The 19,259-nt window shown below is 36.3% G+C and overlaps 1 protein-coding gene across 2 annotated transcripts; it reads right to left on the reverse strand.

Moving 5' to 3' along the window:
* Positions 1-877: 877 nt before the first annotated feature.
* LOC128227167 (UDP-N-acetylglucosamine--peptide N-acetylglucosaminyltransferase 110 kDa subunit-like) lies at positions 878-15,841 on the reverse strand. 2 transcript variants are annotated; one of them, XM_052937425.1, is made up of 21 exons: positions 15,734-15,841; positions 14,259-14,309; positions 13,674-13,824; positions 13,271-13,514; positions 12,925-12,993; positions 10,440-10,556; positions 10,060-10,139; positions 9,852-9,941; positions 8,972-9,319; positions 8,543-8,696; positions 8,178-8,279; positions 7,523-7,702; positions 7,217-7,375; positions 6,832-6,921; positions 6,520-6,645; positions 6,214-6,324; positions 5,743-5,907; positions 4,332-4,514; positions 3,831-4,118; positions 3,001-3,242; positions 878-1,728 (listed from the first exon to the last, which is right to left on the reverse strand). In XM_052937425.1, exons 1-21 carry the CDS (start codon positions 15,753-15,755, stop codon positions 1,572-1,574), a joined length of 3,129 nt encoding a protein of 1,042 aa, XP_052793385.1. In that variant the 5' UTR covers positions 15,756-15,841; the 3' UTR covers positions 878-1,571. The 2 variants fall into 2 exon arrangements, with proteins under 2 accessions (XP_052793385.1, XP_052793386.1); XM_052937426.1 differs by lacking the exon at positions 14,259-14,309 and having other exon boundaries at positions 15,734-15,836.
* Positions 15,842-19,259: the final 3,418 nt, after the last annotated feature.

Raw genomic sequence — 19,259 nt, forward strand, 5'->3', positions numbered from 1 at the left:
ACTCTAAATCATTTCTCATCTCCCTGCCTTACTAAATATCATAATTTTTGTTTTAACTGTATTTACAATTATATAAAACCTTGTCCATTGGTTATCTTTTGCCTAGCTTGCACATTTCAATTATTTGAGTGGTCGGTAGCAAATATTCGATATACTAGTATATTGACCAATCAATGAACATTTCGGCTTATTTTGACCAAACGAAAGAGCGATCCAGTTTTATGCTATGGCTGTTCGGCAATTGTCTCAGAAGGGACCTGCCTCTTTTACACACATGGTGCACATTAACTTAGCTTTGTGAACATGTTCCATGTAGTTTTTTGTTAGGAATTATTCCCATTTGAATGCATAATGCATACCTTTTTTAGGATGAGAAAATAAACTCGACTCCTCACGGGAATGCAGCTACCTTTGCAACACATCGAGTGTTAATTTAACACACAAGTCATTCAGACAATATTACGTTAGCAATTTGTCATGGTCAACGATCACTGACATACGGAACATCGTATCCAACATATTTAGGATCGATACATGTATTATGAATATCTCCAGGACGCCATGGTCGAGGTCAACGAAATATGTCTTGCACAGCTACTGCATCATACTTACAATCCTATAGAAATTCCACGTCAAACAAGAAGTTCGAGCCCACTGTACGTAAGAAGCATCCAATACTAACACGTTCAATGATTAACTTGCCAAGGTCAACAATAAGTGTGTTCAACCATCAGAAATTGTGCATTTCTATGACGTCCATTCCATGAAAATATGTCATAAGGTTTTGGTAATGTGCGGACAGACGGACGGACCGGCATAGTTTCTTCTGTCATAGTTTGTCATGTATACTTTTATAAATGCAAATGGAAAAGGCGAAGCGACTTAAAAGTTTATTTACAATAGACTCCCAACAATTATATATACAAGCTACATGATTAAAACAGTGTTGTAAAAGATTACAATTGAAATAAATACATTATTCATTAACAAGACATAAAATTTGAACATACTTTCTATAACAGATAGCAATTCCATTTATCTCAAGTTCACTTAAAGAAATAAATACAGATATTCATATATGAATAAATAGTATACATTTAGTTTAGTGTCAGTGATGAAACGACATTTACAGGTCAAACGACATTTACAGGTCAAACGACATTCACAGGTCAAAATAGAAATATGCACTGGGTAACAATTGTCAAACAATTGCCAAGAACATGTATATTAAACATAACAAATGTTATCAGACAAATAATCCATTGTATTTTCTTTCACATATCTGGATTTTCTGTGCAATAAAAACATGGTTTTATATTAACATACAGATAATAATCAACATACTTAAAGAAAGAAGACATGCATACTGAAGATGAAGACCAAACAAAGTACTTTAATGTGAGGGGAATCAGGTGAAGCACATTTTTGTTTCAAAGGGGTTGAAACTCTGTATTATAACAAAGTTTGACATTTACAATCACTCTTGTAATATCTATTACAAATAGGTACAGGTAACTCCTATGAAAACCCAAGAATATACAATTGGAGAGTAAGATCACTACTGCATATCTCTACTCTAGCTGTGTAACATGTTGTGGCGGACTTCCCTGCGAGTAGACCTTGTACATCTGCCAGAAGAGACGCTCAAGGTTTCGTGCGTATGTCTTGCAGTTGAACAATGGGCTTGTTAGTCTGGCCTTCCACACTTTTGCACGCATGGCACTCAAACTGAAATAAAGCAGAAAAAGCTTGTTAAAGAGTATATTAAAGGTACAAAACATTTGCTCACTTTTTATAATAAATACAAGATCCCGACCATAACCTGATCTAACCCTTTCCTTCATAAACAAGTGGCCACAACAGCTGCTCCTTGCTACTCCCCTTATCATAGAACTTTAACAGTAAAAAAGCACATCCATGCCCGTACTATAGGGAAGTTAATTATGCTTATCAGTAAAAGAAAGGGTAAACTAGAAGCGCCGCAATGTGACGAAACCAGGTTTTGGTTATGGGCAATCAGAAATTATAGCCAATTAATTTGTTGTATGACTTAATCTTTACTTTTATAAAAAAGAGACGCCCCCCCCCTCAAAAGCAATCCCAAGCTAGCTCTTTACATAAGCTACCTACACACCAAGTTTAATCAATATCTATCAATGCTATCAAAAGTTATTTGGCAAAAAACATTTTTCTATTTCAAGTAACAGTGACATTGACCGTAGCCCCTCCCCACTCAAAAGCAATCCCAAGCTAGCTCTTCACATGCTACCTACACACCAAGTTTCATCAATATCTGTTAATCCTAACTAAAGTTATTGGGCGGAAACCATTTTTCTATTTTTAGTAATAGTGACCTTGACCTTAGCCCCTCCCCACTCAAAAGCAATCCCAAGCTAGCTCTTCACATAAGCTACCTACACACCAAGTTTCATCAATATCTGTCAATGCTAACTAAAATTATTGGGCAGAAACCATTTTTCTATTTTAAGTAACAGTGACCTTGACCATTTTTCTATTTTAAGTAATAGTGACCTTTACCTTAGCCCCTCCCCACTCAAAAGCAATCCCAAGCTAGCTCTTCACATAAGCAACTTACACACTAAGTTTCATCAATATCGGTCAATGCTAACTAAAGTTATTGGGCAGAAACCATTTTTCTATTTTAAGTAACAGTGACCTTGACCGTAGCCCCTCCCCCCTCAATAGCAATCCCAAGCTAGCTCTTCACATAAGCTACCTACACACCAAGTTTCATCAATATCTATCAATGCTAACTAAAGTTATTGAACAGAAACCAATGTTTGACGCCCGAAAAACGACAACCTCATTATAATAACCCGGTTTTCGTTGAAAACCTGGTTAAAAATACATACATACATACATACTCATGTCCATTAACATACGTATCATTCAAAGCACACTTGAAATCCTTTACTACACTTTTACACCTAGGTATTTTAGATTTTTTTTTTTATATGTAAGTGAAATCTAAACACTCACTAGCTTTTGTCAGTCCCAAGTTTTACAGCAATCCTAACATAATCCTCCCTGTCCTTGGCAATCAGCTCCGGGCAGCCCAGGGCCTTCAGCTGAGAGGAAGCTACGCGGGAAGCAAGTGTTTCCTCCGGGTAAGTGACCATTGGGGTTCCTGCCCAAAGGACGTCCATTCCAGTGGTGTGGCCATTACAGAGGGGCGTGTCCAGACAAACGTCAGCCAGCTGACCACGACGTACATGCTCCTCCTGCATAAAAGATGTCAAGTTAGATTGTTATCGGTATACAGTTATATGGTCAAACATATACAAAAGAACATTTCTGGATAGTCTTAGATTCACATATTTGTACATGCACATGTTCTTTTCAAGATTTGGAAACATTATCTACAGGAGTGGTTTTCTGTTTTATCACATATTTTAGACAAAATCTGAGGAGAAACATTTCAGATATTTGATGAGAAACTTTCAGGTATTAGTTCTTTTAAAATATTCTAAACATCACTCACTCCTTGGGTATCATGTGATAATACAACCTTGCAGCTGCTAGAATGAGACTGTTGAATAATTTGGGAGGGATTCAATTTCTCAACCTATATCACAAGTAAAAATACCAAATCCCAAACACCTTTGGAGAATACGACCCAGCTTTTTAGAGAATGATTTTTCCAATTATAAGGGAGATACTTATTAAACCCTATTTAAGAGCATGTATTAGCTAAAACTTCCAACAACCTTTTGGGCCACAGGAGAGAATACGACCCAGCTTTTTAGAGATTTATTTTTCAAAGGTATTCCTTAAACACTATTTGGAAACTCGCTGTAAGTTCCACCCACCTTTGGAGCCACTGGAGAGAATACAACCCTGCTGCTGTCTAGGCCGGCATTCTTGGCGCTCTGCAGCACATTGGGCTCCCCAACGGCTGGAAAGCGGAGCAGCCAGAGAACGCTGTTGGGCACGTTCTTGAGCACATCAAACCACATCTCTAGGGTGTCCGGGTCAATCTTGTACAGCTGGTTGAAGTTGCAGTATACAACTGCATCCTCTGGGAGGCCGTAGTGGCAGCGTGCACTGATTATGACATGCTTCTGGATTTCCTCACCAGTAGCGCACTTGTTGTTTGTCTGGAGTGGACAGAATTTATTTTTAAATAACTTGAAAACCATATTAAAATTCCTTTTGTTTTCAACATGACTTCATGAGCAAAAAGAATTTAATACATTCATTCCATTTACAAAAGAGCGTAACTATCCCAAGCAAAAAGAACATCTCTCAGAGAATAAACATCTTTTTTACTACTATCCCCACCACTTCAGTATCAGTTCTGTCACCCTCACCTGTGTTGTGGTGACGCCGTTCTGTATTGTGATGTTGGAGATGGAGGCGTGGGCGAGCCCTGTCTGGTTCATCTGTGCAAGGACTGTTCGCACAGGCAGACAAATACTCTCGTACGTCACTCGGCCTGGCTGTCCATCTCCCTCGTCAACTGTCTGCCCAGGGGCACACTCTACTGTCACCTTCTGTAAAAGAACATTACACTTGCGAATGAGAATTAGAGGTTTCCATTTGGCTAAAATAATTAATCTATATTCAGTTTATGGCATGCCAGGGTTAAACCTCATGAAATTACTATTTCCATATACTTGGTGCAACCATGCATTTTATTGTTCTTGTAATTGTTATTGTAAATTGTAGGGGTGGCAACAAGTACCAGAGTACTCGAGTACTCCATCAATCATCGAAAAAAAAAAATCAGTTTTTTATAAAATTCACCAGATTCACAATTAACAGACGTATGTAAAAGATCTTTCGTGTTTCCAAGCTAGTCGACAATTTACGGCCCCTCTTATCCCCACTGTGTACACAATTGATACTAATAAATTATTTGACAGTTGTTGTGATAGTTGCAAACTGTCAAGAAAGGGCCCTAATTTGCAAATAGCACTGATATCAATTAGCGAAGTTTTGATAGCAAAACGTCTCCTACAGAATTGTTTTGTTTACCAATTAGTGTGTTTTCACCAAACAATGGACGCTGACGAGCGATACATGCAATGTTTTCTGAATGGGCGTATTTTTTGCAATGATTGTCACAATTGATTGGTGGATATCATAATCATGGAAAAATGAATATTAATGAGGAAAGCAACAATATTTTAGTATGAAGAACAGTCATTTTAAATAGTTTTTCGTAGAGTAAACAACTTGACACTTTATAAATAATTTTTTCGTTTATTGTAATTCTGTATGTTGTTCATAATTGAGTGTAGTCTCAATCATCTCGACGCTCGAACATGATCTCAGTTTTACTTTCCATTCATATTTTAGTACTACATATATAAGTGTAAAATGAAATGAAAATGACAACTTAAAAGCATGAAACAATATTTGTTTTCCTTTTATTGATTTCTCTGTCAAGGTACATAATGACAGTCTTATTTAAAGATGAAATGGCCAATATTACGACCAACACACAATGTACATAACCCATACATGTATACACAAACTTTTCTTTCCCGAAAACCAATTAAAGTTATCCGAGTAATCGAGTACCCGAGTACTCGATCGGAAATGTCCGAGTCCTTGAGTACCAATTTGACTACTCGTTGCCGCCCCTAGTAAATTGCAAAGCCTGTTATTTTAACTGTGCATGATATATATGCACTCTCATTCAGTTTCAATTAATTGAACCTCTCTCCTACTATTTTAAAGAGAATCATCTCTTTTTTCCAACTGCACAAAACTCACCTTGACAGAGGTGTGAGACTTGATGTCTACTAGGTCAATGCCGTTGAGGACGATGTTGTTGTCAGAGAATTCATCACCCTCTTCTCCGCGTACCATTATTTTCTCAAGCATGTGTGGGAACATATGGCGGTGATCACCGATGAAAAATGTGTCCGGCATGTACGCCTTTATAAAGAAATAGGATTTTAATCTTGCAAAAAATGTGTCCAGCATGAATGTCTTATTATGGAAATACATGTAAAAGGTTAATCTTAGAATCAAGGTTTCAGTTGTGTTCAGGTTTCTTTGAATAAATATGTCTTCAATTACTCCTTAGGTATCTCATTTTATCCTGAGCCAATATATCAGGCTTATTATTTTTGTCCAAAAATATTCTCTATGAATGCAGAGATATTTTTTTTTGAAAGCGAAGCCTATACTTTCATCGTTAACAACTACAACTAAACCCTAACATGAATGAAGAGAGCTTACCAATTTTTCAGTGTATTGGTTTTCCAGTTCTATAGGTGAAGTGAATGAATCTGTAACTATGTAGTCCATAAACGGAGCACCACTCGTGCCTGGGTAGCCCAGCCACATCACCTAGATGATAAAAAAGTCTCGTCAAAATATAAACCTTTTTAAACATTGCACATGGAACAATATGGAAGTTTTACAAGTATAAGATTGTCAGTTTTAATGATAACTAATTCAAGACCACCTGTTTGTTTTCTTGTTGCCCACATTATCTTTACAAGTTTATCATTAAAACAACATTCTACTGATGTCATATTGTACCTGAACAGGAGCAGGTTTGAGGGCAAACAGCTCATTGCGGGCTCCTTTCGTGTAGCCATTCATGTTCACCAAGACATGGATTCCATCAGCGCTGATTCGGTCCGCAGCCTTCCCGTTACAGGGAATCTAATGAAATAGGAATTTTTAATAAGTTTGAAACCTCGATAGTATTAAATACAACATGTGCGTCATAAAAAAAAAAACTTTGCCATTTCATGAATTCTTACTCTTAATCAATTATGTGTCAATATAACGTGTAATCAGAGATTAACCAGTATATGCTATTCATCACCATGAAAGCTCAAATGTTACCTGTGATAAATCTAGGAAGTGTTCCGATTCTTTTGACACCTTCGCTCTGAATGAGGTTCCATCATCGGGACTCAATGAATAGCAGAATATCTGTAAACAGACACCATTGACATATTTGCATGCATATATTATGTTTAATCACTAACATTTACATCTAACACCCTTTTAAACCATGTGTTTTGCCTAAGTATTTTATTGCTAAAAAAACAACAATCAAAACACAAACAAGTTGATGCATTTTGCTCATTTTTGCAGTTTCTTCAAAATAATACCCTAGTATATTTATACTCTTACCAAACATCATGAGAAAACACCAAAATCCAAATAACTTTTTTTAAATGGCCCTCATACTAAAATTTGATTAACTTTATTCTTATATCATTACCTCCACGGAGTCCTTGTCATGCAGGCCAGGTACACTCTGCATGAGATGAGAGGTCGGGTGGTTGCCAAAGTCTGAGCTTACATAGCCAATCCTGAGTCTACCCCCACTGGCTGTAAGGTCCTTAGGGTGCTCATATGAGGGCTTGTGTAGGATGTTGATCTGCAGATGTAAAAAAAACCCATACATTTAACCATTTTTCTTACAGAGCAAATCTTGTTTCAGAAAATCACACTTCACAAGACATGCATAGACATAAAAAATGCTCATCACATTAGCATGGCAACAGGAGTTGAGAAAATATGGCACCTTCTCAAGGCAAAGGTTGGCGTGCTTGGCTGCTATGTCCCTTCTCATATCATGTCGTAGAGGGTACAGCATGCTGTGGTGAGGGTGGACGGAGGGCAGCCTGTTCTTCTCTAACTGGTCGTCCACAATCTGTACAAGTTTCTTCATACGCTCACCATAATCACTCCAGTCACACACAATCTGGCGGACAAGAGAAAGGAATTAAGCTTATGAAGGACAATATAGCACACACACATGTTCATCCCTTGAGAATTAGAACATAATCAATATAGAGGGTTGTGATTGACCTTGCAGCGTAAGGCTGAAACAATTTGTGGTGGGTTCTGAGGGCACTTAGCACCCCATGGTGGGTCTAAGAGTGTAAAGCACACAATCGCAGAAGCAAAACTGAATTGTTTATACTAACAACGAATGAAGTATCAACCAAAAGCGACCAAGTTTTACTCAGTTAAAAATATTTATAACTGGTCCCTAGATCCGCAGAAATCTGCGGACAATTCACATCCCTGATATATGAATACTGGGGTCATTTGGCTTTTGCAATGCATTGTTATTCTTTACTAGCATTTGTGATTATGCAGATATAAGGGATTAATAGCTATATATAAATTAAAATAGGCTTATACCAGTATAACTTAAGATTCAATTTGACTACCTGTAGACAGTGAGCTAGATTACAGTAGGCATCTGGGAACTCCGGCTTCAACTTGAGGGCTGTCCTATAGGACTGAATGGCTTCAGGGATGTTCCCTGAATCCTGCAATCAAACAGTCAAGTGCTTATGAAGGGAAGGCATCTTGTGGCAGTGTTTCCAATTAAAAGACTAAAATAGTAAATTTTTAATAGATGTACTAGTACTTTAAATGTTGTAAACAGTAAGTAACTAGTATGTGTGATGAAGACAAAAAAGGTTTACTGATATTTGTGTCCATGGACAATGAAAAAGACAAAGAAAAAGCTTGATCTCTAAGGATGTAAACTACTAAGCTAGGAAAATGTAGCAGTCATAAAATGGCGTACCTTGTGTACAGAGGCAAGGTTACTGTGTGCATCGGCAAATGCGGGGTTGATCTGAATGGCGCGGGTGTAACACTGTAGAGCTCCCTGCACATCCTGCATCTCCTTCAGTGTGTTGCCCATGTTGGAGTAAGCGTCAGCAAATGTGGGGTTGATTCTGAAAAGAAAATAATAAATTACATATTAACTTTTATTTTGAGTTTTGTTCAAGTATGTAGCGATAAATGATGCATTGAATTGAAAAAGAAAGTTGTTTCAACCATAAGCTTTTTTTAATTTAGCTTAAATTTAAGTTAAACATTATGAATTAAAAGAAAACAGCAATTTTCACAAAATCAATGAATCACAAAATCAACGAAATACTTCTTATGATGACAAGGCAAAATAATGCACTAAAGTAAAAGTGATGTGACCTCAACTAGGATTAGTTACCTAATGGCTTCCTTATAGTGAAGAAGTGCCTCATGTAATTTCCCCTGCTGCTGTAAGACGGAGGCAAGGTTGGAGTGGGCCACAGCAAACTCTGGGAAAACCTCAAGGGCCTTCAGGTACAGACTCACGGCATCCTCAGTGTTACCCTGCTCACGTTTGATGTTGGCCAAGTTATTCAGAGAGTCCGAGTGGTTCGGAGCAAGTGTAAGGGCTGTGTTGTAGCATTCCTCAGCCTCCTGGACCTTACCCTTCTCCTTAAGAGCGTTCGCTAGGTTGCAGTAAGCATCGGGGAAGTTTGGCTGGAGCTCTATGGCTCGCTTGTATGTATCAATAGCCAGATCAATCAAGCTGGGAATGAAGGAATATTATATTTCATTACTGATTAACATAATATCCATACAAGAATAGTTCATAAATCAGTAACTTAAGTCTTCTACATTTAATGTAGACTTGTTTTCTTATTAATTCTCTGCACTAGAAAGTAACATTTTACAGACAAACTTGATACACAGAGGAATCTAATCCTATTGATATGAATTACTCAGCTTCACTAACACATACTTACATTCCCCTATTTTGTTTGCATTGAGAAACTTGATGTTCATATTGATTGGATTAGAGTACAAACATATAGAGTGTCAGTAACACTTCTTTAACATGAATATTTAATTGTAGAGGATTGAATAATTATTTAAAATTTAAGGACATTTTTGAGTGTATTCATGCTGTATGAATACAGGATGGCACGCTTGCTGATCTCCCAAGAAGCTCTATCACATTTCATGGAACTTGCTTGCCTGCCCTCCTGCATTTATATATCATGAACATGTAAATAATGTGATAAATCCTAAATTGTTACAGAACAAAGCTAGTTACTTACCCTTGTTCATAGTAGACACAGGCCAAGTTCCCATGGACCACTGCATGGTTTTGACTGAGGTTAAGCGCTCGAAGATAGGAGGCCACAGCTCTGCAATAAAAATGCCTTTCATAATGTTTGCTTGATTATCATACTAACTAAAGCGCCTTTTATGTATACATTAACATCAATTATCAACCTGTTATCTTACAAATAAAGTATTTTGTACCTGTCAAATATTCTAGCCTCTTTGAGAACATTCCCCAGGTTGATGTAGGCATCCAGGAAATGGGCATCAAGTGCAACAGCCTGAAAGAACCACTTCATAGTATACATTTTCATAATGGCCATTAGGTATAAAGTTAGGGTTACTTTAAAATATGTAATCAGGTGTACTGGAAATCTGAGACAACACATAGTCAAATTACATGTGATTTCCTGTATTGCATACAACCTGATGAAGGCCAAAATGATGATAGAATGAAAAAAATCATATGGAGGTTGGATTTCTGTTTTATTTATCGATGTGATTATCTAGACATTTATTTAGTGTGCGCTGCATATTGTTGTGCAGCAAATACCAACAAGTTTCATTCTAAAGATGCTCACCTTCTCAAAGTGGTGGATTGCCAACCATATCTCTCCTTGAGCATTGAACACACACCCAAGGTTGCTCCACGCAACAGCAAAGTTGGGCTGTGTCTCTATTGCCTTTAGGTAACAGGCCTAGAAAAAAGAAATACAATTGAGAATATTTAAAAGGCTGAAAGCTTACTTTTTTGCGCAGGCTGTTTGCAAAGTTCCAGTATTAATGACCTACGCAGAGCATGCGATATTTGGAGTATGGCTAGACTTGAGACAACATGACTGAGAACCACTGTGCCATGAATGAAAACCAAGCAATTCTGCCTTAATGTTTTACATCAAATATCATTTTATGAATACTGCAACTGTCCAAAATGTTTTGATCAAATGGAGGCACCCGATATAAATTGCATTACAGAATCAAAATTCAAGCTATGAGAATTTCAATTCATGGTACAGTTTAATGTTTTTGTATAGACCAAATTATTTCGTTTTGTTTACAAACTTGTACATAAGCCATTTTCCATTTTTCAGAATCATTTAAAATGTATTTCAAAAGGTGACAACCACTCAGTTATTGCATTCAACACAGAGCAACTTAAATGTCTATACAATACACACACCACAGTTATGTTCTGACAAATCTGTTTCTGCCATATTCCAAAAGCCCAGACATTTTGAATGAAAATATGCCTGTAAGACCTCTCCACCCCCCCCCCCCCCCTCAAAATATTCATCTGTTCAGGTAAGGTAACTCAGGTATGATATAAAAATTAAAATCGTAGTCTTAAAAGATGCGTGTTCTTCTCACAAAAGCGCTGCTTGAAGAACACTTACGTACCTTTCTTCAGTACTTTTTTAAATGACTCTCATTAAAAATGTCTGCACTTATTTGCTGGGCAAGCCGCATCCTATGCCGAGCAGCCGCAGAGAAAGCATAATAATTTTTGAAATGAAAAAGTCTATCAAAAATTTAATATGCTTTATTTGGTAACCAAAGTATCCACTCATTTTAAAAATTGTGTCAGTCTATGAAATGATCCTTGTGTATTTTCCCTTCCAAAGAATAGGCCAAACTGTGTTTTAAAGACAGACTTAACAGAAAGGAAACTTTCTGACTGACTTGATTCAATACCTACAAACTTCAACGGCAGGGCTTTCTTATATTGCCGTAGTGTAGGTGACTTTGACGAAAGTCTTATTCCTTGAAGCATACTCTGGTCGAGTACTTATATATTACCAGTCCCCGGTCCAGAAGGGCGTTCAGCTCTCAGTTTCCCACACATAATAACACTGAGGAAGAACCTTGTGATTAAAAAGAAATAAAAAATGGCACATTAATGATGCTATCTGAATTCAATACATATTCCACTGAATAACATCAAACCCTTGCTTTTTGTTGTTCGCAGTCAATAAAAAACAAAGGTCACTCAACAAACAAGCAACAATCCTTTCGTGACAAACATAGACCTGCAATGTGGCTGGGTTGATTGCATTCTGAATTTTTTAACACATAATTTACATACCAAAAGGATTGTTATACATATTTTATCTTATAAGTGTTTTGAAATATGGTCAAAGAGTCATGATTTCTTTATAACAAAGACTTCTTTTCAATTTACATGTAACTAAAATGTTGACCATATCCCAAAACAGCTTACAAATCAAACATAATAAATAAAACAGACCAGGAATTGAAATCGGTCAAAGCCATATCAACCATTGGAAATATCTATTTTGATTGTTTCTGTTGATCAATAATAAAATTGAAATAAAAGAAACCCATTATAATGCCTAAAATTAGGTGGCATGAAAGAACTACCAACTGCATAAATCCGTAAATTCCTGAACGACAGAACAAACCTTGAATACACACAATGAATGTTTAGCATTTTAGTAAAATGCCAGCTTAAATACTAGAAATGTTATTCAGTGCATATTTTTTTATAATATACAGGAACTTGGGGATGATAGATTCAGAGATTTATTATTGGCAACATTGATCACATTTTTTTTTTCAACAGTACTCAATCATTCCCACCACCTCCCAAAAACAGACACACATAAGGTTCTTTAAACTGGTTTTAGTATAACAGGTCTGTTTTATCTATTTAAAATGCAACAACACAATATAACAAAAGCAGCATCCTAAAAATTAAAACAAAAAATTCTAGTTACTGTTTAGTGGTGGTCTGTAGCCAATTGTACAAAACATCGACAAGTTGTCCACTGGTTATCTTACAGCCAGTCTACAGTTTTAGATCATTTCATTGGTTTATAGTAATTATTGGATAATAACCAATCAATAAACATGCTGGAGACTTACTTATAAAAAATATAAAAATATTTTATACAACTTGGCTTCAGGTTGTTTAGGTTAGCATATTAACATTAAACTCGAGTTTTTATCTTAAAACATAAACACTTAATCTTTCAATATTGTCACTTATTGTGATTATCATGATAAAGCAAATATGTCATTAGTGTGTGCCTGAGTAACCTCCCCTACCTTAGCCTCGTCCAGCCTGCCAAGAGCCTTCAGAAGGTTCCCCAAGTCGCTCCGCACACAGTACAAGTCCTGAAACCATCAACATACGTCAACAATCAGCTTTCCAACACATACAACATAACCGCATGTTTTGATAGAATTTGATTCATTAATGATCTCCAGATTTGGTTACTTGCCATGTAATTTTCATGCCTCATTTAATTAGTGAGTTTGTATGATTATAACATAACAACATGATAAAGTATTAAGACGAAGATCTACCAACTTTCAAGCTTATGAGGCAGGGCTGTTACGTTCACCTACACTGAATAAAGTCATGAAAATAATGAAGCATTCACAAACTTACAGGATTATACTGCAGGGCTGTAACGTATGCCTGCACCGCCTGTTCCATGTCTCCAGCAGCAACCAGAGCTGCTGCCAGGTTGATGTAACCATCTATGAAGTCAGGTTTTAATCTCACTGCATATCTGTAGTTCTCTAATGCTTCTTGAAGCTGACCTCTCTCTTTATACACATTTCCTAGATTGGAATAGGCCTCCGCCAGAGTTGGACTCTGTTTGATGGCTAGCTGACTGAAGTATGCTGACCTGCAAGAATAAAGATAATATGTCATCTAAAATGATTGCTATTCTGAAATTAATCAGCACCAAGTATCCCCACAGTTAATTTTGAAATGTAAAACCAAAGCAACAATAATATCACTGAAAGTTTCATGTGCTATTAAATGTCATTGAAACTGTGCCAACCTTTCCAGTTTCCTCTGTTGGAAGTGTATGGAGCTGAGCAATAGCAGGACACCCGTGTTGTCTGGCTCCTGTCTCCATAGCTGCATGCAGTGCTGCTCTGCGGACTCATAGTCTCCAGCCTGGTACTCAGCGTGGGCAAGCTCTGCTAGGCCTGCAACAGTCACAAATATATAAAACATCTGTCCATAGTCAATAATGGATATGTTAATGTCCGACAAGCGTTGTAATATAGTTAAGATATAAATATATATATATATATATATATATCAACTTGTACACGATTACTCTGTTACCTGATGTTTCCTTTACAATAGCACACTTGAGTTAACTGTTATCAAGTCACCCATTTCTTTATGGTGGGTCTAGTTCAGTACAAGAAGAAACTTGGTTCCCTGGCTGTTTTCATCATCTTGTAAATGATAAATTTTAAGTTCTTACGTATAAGTGATAAAAACACATGAAAAAAGTCATATGTCAGTTGTTTTTATTAAGTTTGAGTCAAACTAAATTTGAAATACAGAAAACAGCCAGAAAATGTTTCTTACTACATTTCTAAACACCAATAGCATGATTTGAGACAATTACCTGTGATAACTACGACCCCTTCTGCTGTGGAAACAGCAACTACATCTTTGTCTGCATGGTCAGAAGATTGGAAGGTGTAAGTTTAAGCAAATTTAACTTGTCAAATTTCCAGGTTAAATTACTTATATTACTGCTAACTATATATAAGAACTTTTGGCTTAATTACAAAGTGAGGGTATAAACTTAGTTCTCTTCAACAAATGAGAAGTAAAAGTTATGACTACAGCGCTGTGCCAACAGTGAGTGAATTTTTTCAATGACTTCCTGTATCTTGTAAATTCAAGTGAAATCACACAGTGAACTTGAAGCTTACTGTTATCATTTTTTAACAAAATTATGTCAACTTCTATAGTGTGTTTACATTTAAATTCTGCCTTTGAAATATGGGTGTGTACAGAAAATGACAGAAGACAAAAGGCAATTTTATTTTGTAAATCATAAAAATAGAATGATTAAAAATCAGGATGTCTGATTCTACAGTTCTTGGACTGGATAAATCTACTGTTTCAAGGTTTTTAAAAGAATTTGGGAATACTTAACTACTGAGCACTAATGAAAACAAACATCAAAGTCAGGAAGGATGAACATGTCAAGTTTTTCCAACAGCTAGATCAGGCACCAATATCAAGCTTCTGGTCTTTAGATGCCTGTTACTCAGGTTTGGGTAATATGGCATTTTTTTAAGGAAATATGAACAGTGTCAAGTATATTAAGACAAACATTTATAATTAATATTCCAGGGAAAATATGTGGATCTTCCAATAATAAAAGGCATCCTTAGTGTTGACTAAGTCAGTATCAGCATCTGATCGTATGATAAAATAATAACTAGAGCTTACTTTTATTTAGCACGTTTGTCTTAAATATTGCCACACAAAAAATCAATATTTTATACATCAAACTTGTTCATACCAATCATCAACATTAATACTACTGTCCATAACACAAAAGATGGCTGAAATGGTAACTGGGCATAATTGATCCGGAATGATTTTTAGCCTATTTGAACTCACTTTTTAGTTAATTTGGACTAATGAATATCTAATTATCCTGAAAAACTGTGGGAACATTAACTGTTTTTCAATCTTAAGAGAAATTAAATATGAGTAGTTCAATATCATAATAATCATAATTAATTCCTGGAAATTAGACAAGCCAATAAAGAAAATACATGTTGAAAGCATTCTGTTCTTCTTGAAAGCTGGATCACCTGTAAATTTATATCAGTTTAACATATTAAACATCTTAAGAGGAATATAACATAAACATGCATCAACTGTATCAACAATAACTTATTATTCCCTTTGCACTCATGCCAATCTAGGAGTAGGAGCGAAGTGTTAATTTCGTACGAAACATTGTGGGTACGAAATAAAGCCACGAGAGGAGAACAGTAAATTCTGACAAATAATGACGAAAAACCAAACACCATTTACGTAATTATGCTTCTGTATGGTTTGATGTCTTGTATTTACCTCTCATGAAACCGTTGCTCATGTTGTATTGTCTGCTTTTTGACAAAATTATTGCCCCAATTCCTTGTTTGTTGCGGCCCCGGATCAAGCATAGAAAAACACTGTCGACAATCCACGTGACTGATGACGTCAATGCAATGATCTTCTGAACACAGAGCAGGAACGCAAGCACAGTTGTCAAACGTGTTTATTTCTATAATAACTCATGTATTATTTTATTTTTAAGGTCTGAAATCAAGTTCATAGTAGCCATACTACATGGTTAACATTTTAGCTACTGCATTTTGCATTGCCACGTGTATACTATATTTAGTGTATTTAAACCTGACTAATTTCTTGGTAAATTGCAGGCTATCTATGAAATAGCTTTCACATTTTAAAACTGACATTCATTAGCTGCCGTATCACGTCAGTTTATAAATCATGATGCCGTTTTTTTAACATGCGTTATATTTAAGTGAGTTATGATCTGTTTATGTTTTGGCATGTGGATGAACGTACTAGTAAATATACTACCCATTGCCAACTTTGGAGAAATCCGCTGAGGCGAAAGTGCCCATAGAGTTATATAGGGATAATATTGTTAAACAGTATCCGCCTTTATTTCTGTCATACGGAGAAACAAAAACTACTTGTTAACGGTTCTCTTTTTAATTGAAGGTTGTTTCTAAAATGACTGACTATTCAAAGACGATACGCAACCAACGGCACGGTCTATGCCAACGTAGAAGAAAATGGTTGTCAATGCCTCGTTAAAATAATGCTCAATTAAATTACGTTAGCTCTTTTTACAACGATATCACAATATATATATATATAAAAAAATCCGAAACACGAGAAGTCTCATTTTAAATAGTGCTTTCTAGAACCTGCATACGATGTTTTAACTTAAAATGCAAACAGCGAGACGCTATATTTTCAAACTCTAAATAATGCTACAAAATATGGTCGAAGCCGTGTAGCAAGTTTAATTGCTCATACTGTGACAGTGTTATGTATACGAATTACAAAACTGTCACCGAACTTGGGAGCCAAGTATGTTCTTGAGACCGGTTCCATGTCCCACGAGAAATCTTAGTATCGTTAATTTTCCGCGCAATCAATCGTAATTGAATTATATAGCACAAAGACTCATTACTGCCATGAGCGTACGTCGCTTGGTTGTACAAAAATAATGCTTTCTGGAAATATTGTGGCCCGGCTTTTCCATTGGCTGAATTTCACCAATAGTCCACACCCACTTTAGCACCGACAACTAGATTACAGTTTTTTTCACAGACGCATGATCATGTCATGTTTCTACTGTAAGCTGTTTCTTAAGAAGCGATTTTTTCATTTGTTTTAATAAACACATTTGCGGCACGTTCGTTGCAGCGACTATTGTATATTTTTTTAAATATTGACCAATAAGTATGTTTGAACTATGGAAGACGAAGGGTTTTCATACACTATTTATGCGGGACCATCTTACCCACGAGCGTTCCGCACAACAATAGTTTGATGAATATAAATCACCAATTATGTTTGAACTATTAAATACCAAGGGCATGCAATATTTATGGAACCATATTGCCCAAGATCGTTCGACAACATGTCGTAAGTTCATGAAATTTACTTAAATACTAAGCGACCGTCAGGACTTGAACAAAGAATGTAATTGGTTATCAGTATGACAGGATCTTTAAGTGTTGGAGGTCTATATGACATTGACATTTGACTTTTTGAATTGAAACTCAGTAGGTTTCATCTGCTCGCCGTTACCAACCTTTTAAACAAGTTTTAGGACATTATGCCAGTTATAAATCGGACTATGTTTTAGTCTACTGACGGACGGACATGGAGACCGACGGGAGAACGGATCATTATGTGTAAAACAATATTACCCCGCTCCTCGACGGAGAGCATATTTAGTAAACTGAAATAAACTTATTGAGAACTGTGAGTTTGGTTGATGGTTCCCAAGCCGGACAAATGATTTTTTCTGGGTACTTTGGTTTTCCCTCAAAAGTCGTTATACTGTGAATAAAGTTTATACTCAACCTACTGTAGCATGTTAAGCTTAGCGATTTGTTTCAAAGTACTTACCATTCTGAAACCAAAAATTGAGCGAGTCCAAAATTCGAACGTTCAATACATTCATGGGTACAATGGCCTATAGCTGTGGTTTGGAAGATATGTACACACATTTCATTTTTTATTAAATTATTCTTAAATCGCTTATATCTTCATATATCAGAGACCACTTTAAACAAAACACATTGATTTTGTATACATCTAAGTATTGCACATTATTCAATAAACATATATAATTACACAAAAGAAACACTTATAATAAATACAATATAAACATACATCCCGTAACAATACTAGTTTTGTCAGAGACGAGATCTTGACATAATATGAAACTTGGCACAATTCATGTCGTATATCAGTTAAGAAGTCTTTAAATAAAACAAAACATTTGGCACATTCTTTCATTTAAAACGACATCAAATATATAAACAAATGGAAGAAAAGTTGTTGAAAATACACCATATGAGCTAATGTTATTTGAATGGGTACGGCAAAGTACCGGACCAAAACACAGGAAGACATGTTTTAATACTTAAAATGTGTTGGCACATGAAAATAGTACCCTTAAATACAGCTAACTTACTCGAGTAACTCGGACTACTAGAGTTAAAATCAACCTCCACTTCGTCGCGAGTTGGCAACTGGTTGAAACTATTTTAATATCAATTGGCGAGTTAATACAGCCCAATTAAAAAGGCTAACTTAAAATATATAATACCATTTTGCTGATACAATTATATAAAGGGAAGCAAAACAATATTATGTTTCATATACGCAGAATGAATATGGAGGTGCGGAGAAAAAAAAATCGTTAAAACATGGGATAAAACAGAACTCGTGAAGTCGATACCTGCATAACTCAACATGTTCGGGGAACGGAAACTCTACTTGTTCGGGGTACGGAAACTCGACATGTCCGGGGTACGGAGGGTAGTTGTGCGATTAACCCGAGTAACAAGAGTAGGTAAGTATTAAATACGCGTACATATGTACATATGTGATCCTACTGTTTCCAAATAAACTTAGCAAAGCCGTCGATCATAACACCTTTTTTGCAACGACGAGGCAGACAAATTTTATCGTCTCAAAGGCGAGTTCGAAACAAAAGCTTTCGGGTACTTCGAAAAGCGTGATTACCTAGCTAAGGCTATGATTCATTTGGCCGGTTGATGTGAAACCAATGTACACTGTACATTTATGGATCCTTAACGGGTTAATGAGCCCAGCCCTAAGTTGTAAGTTCCAATTTGATACGTAAGCAGAATAAGCCCAATCGCTGACGGGGGCGGTCGGTTTTCTTTGATGAGCGAAGTCGACCGATAAGCTATAGATGTTGTCGTTGACACAAGTAATTCACTTTGTGTTTTGGGGCGAAGCAAAAGCCACGATTATTCAATGCTCCAAGATCTCAAAATGCTAAGTTCATTTGCAAACGGTATTATATCGTAGATAT

Source organism: Mya arenaria, chromosome 3, assembly GCF_026914265.1.
Source record: "Mya arenaria isolate MELC-2E11 chromosome 3, ASM2691426v1".
Classification (NCBI taxonomy): domain Eukaryota; kingdom Metazoa; phylum Mollusca; class Bivalvia; order Myida; family Myidae; genus Mya; species Mya arenaria.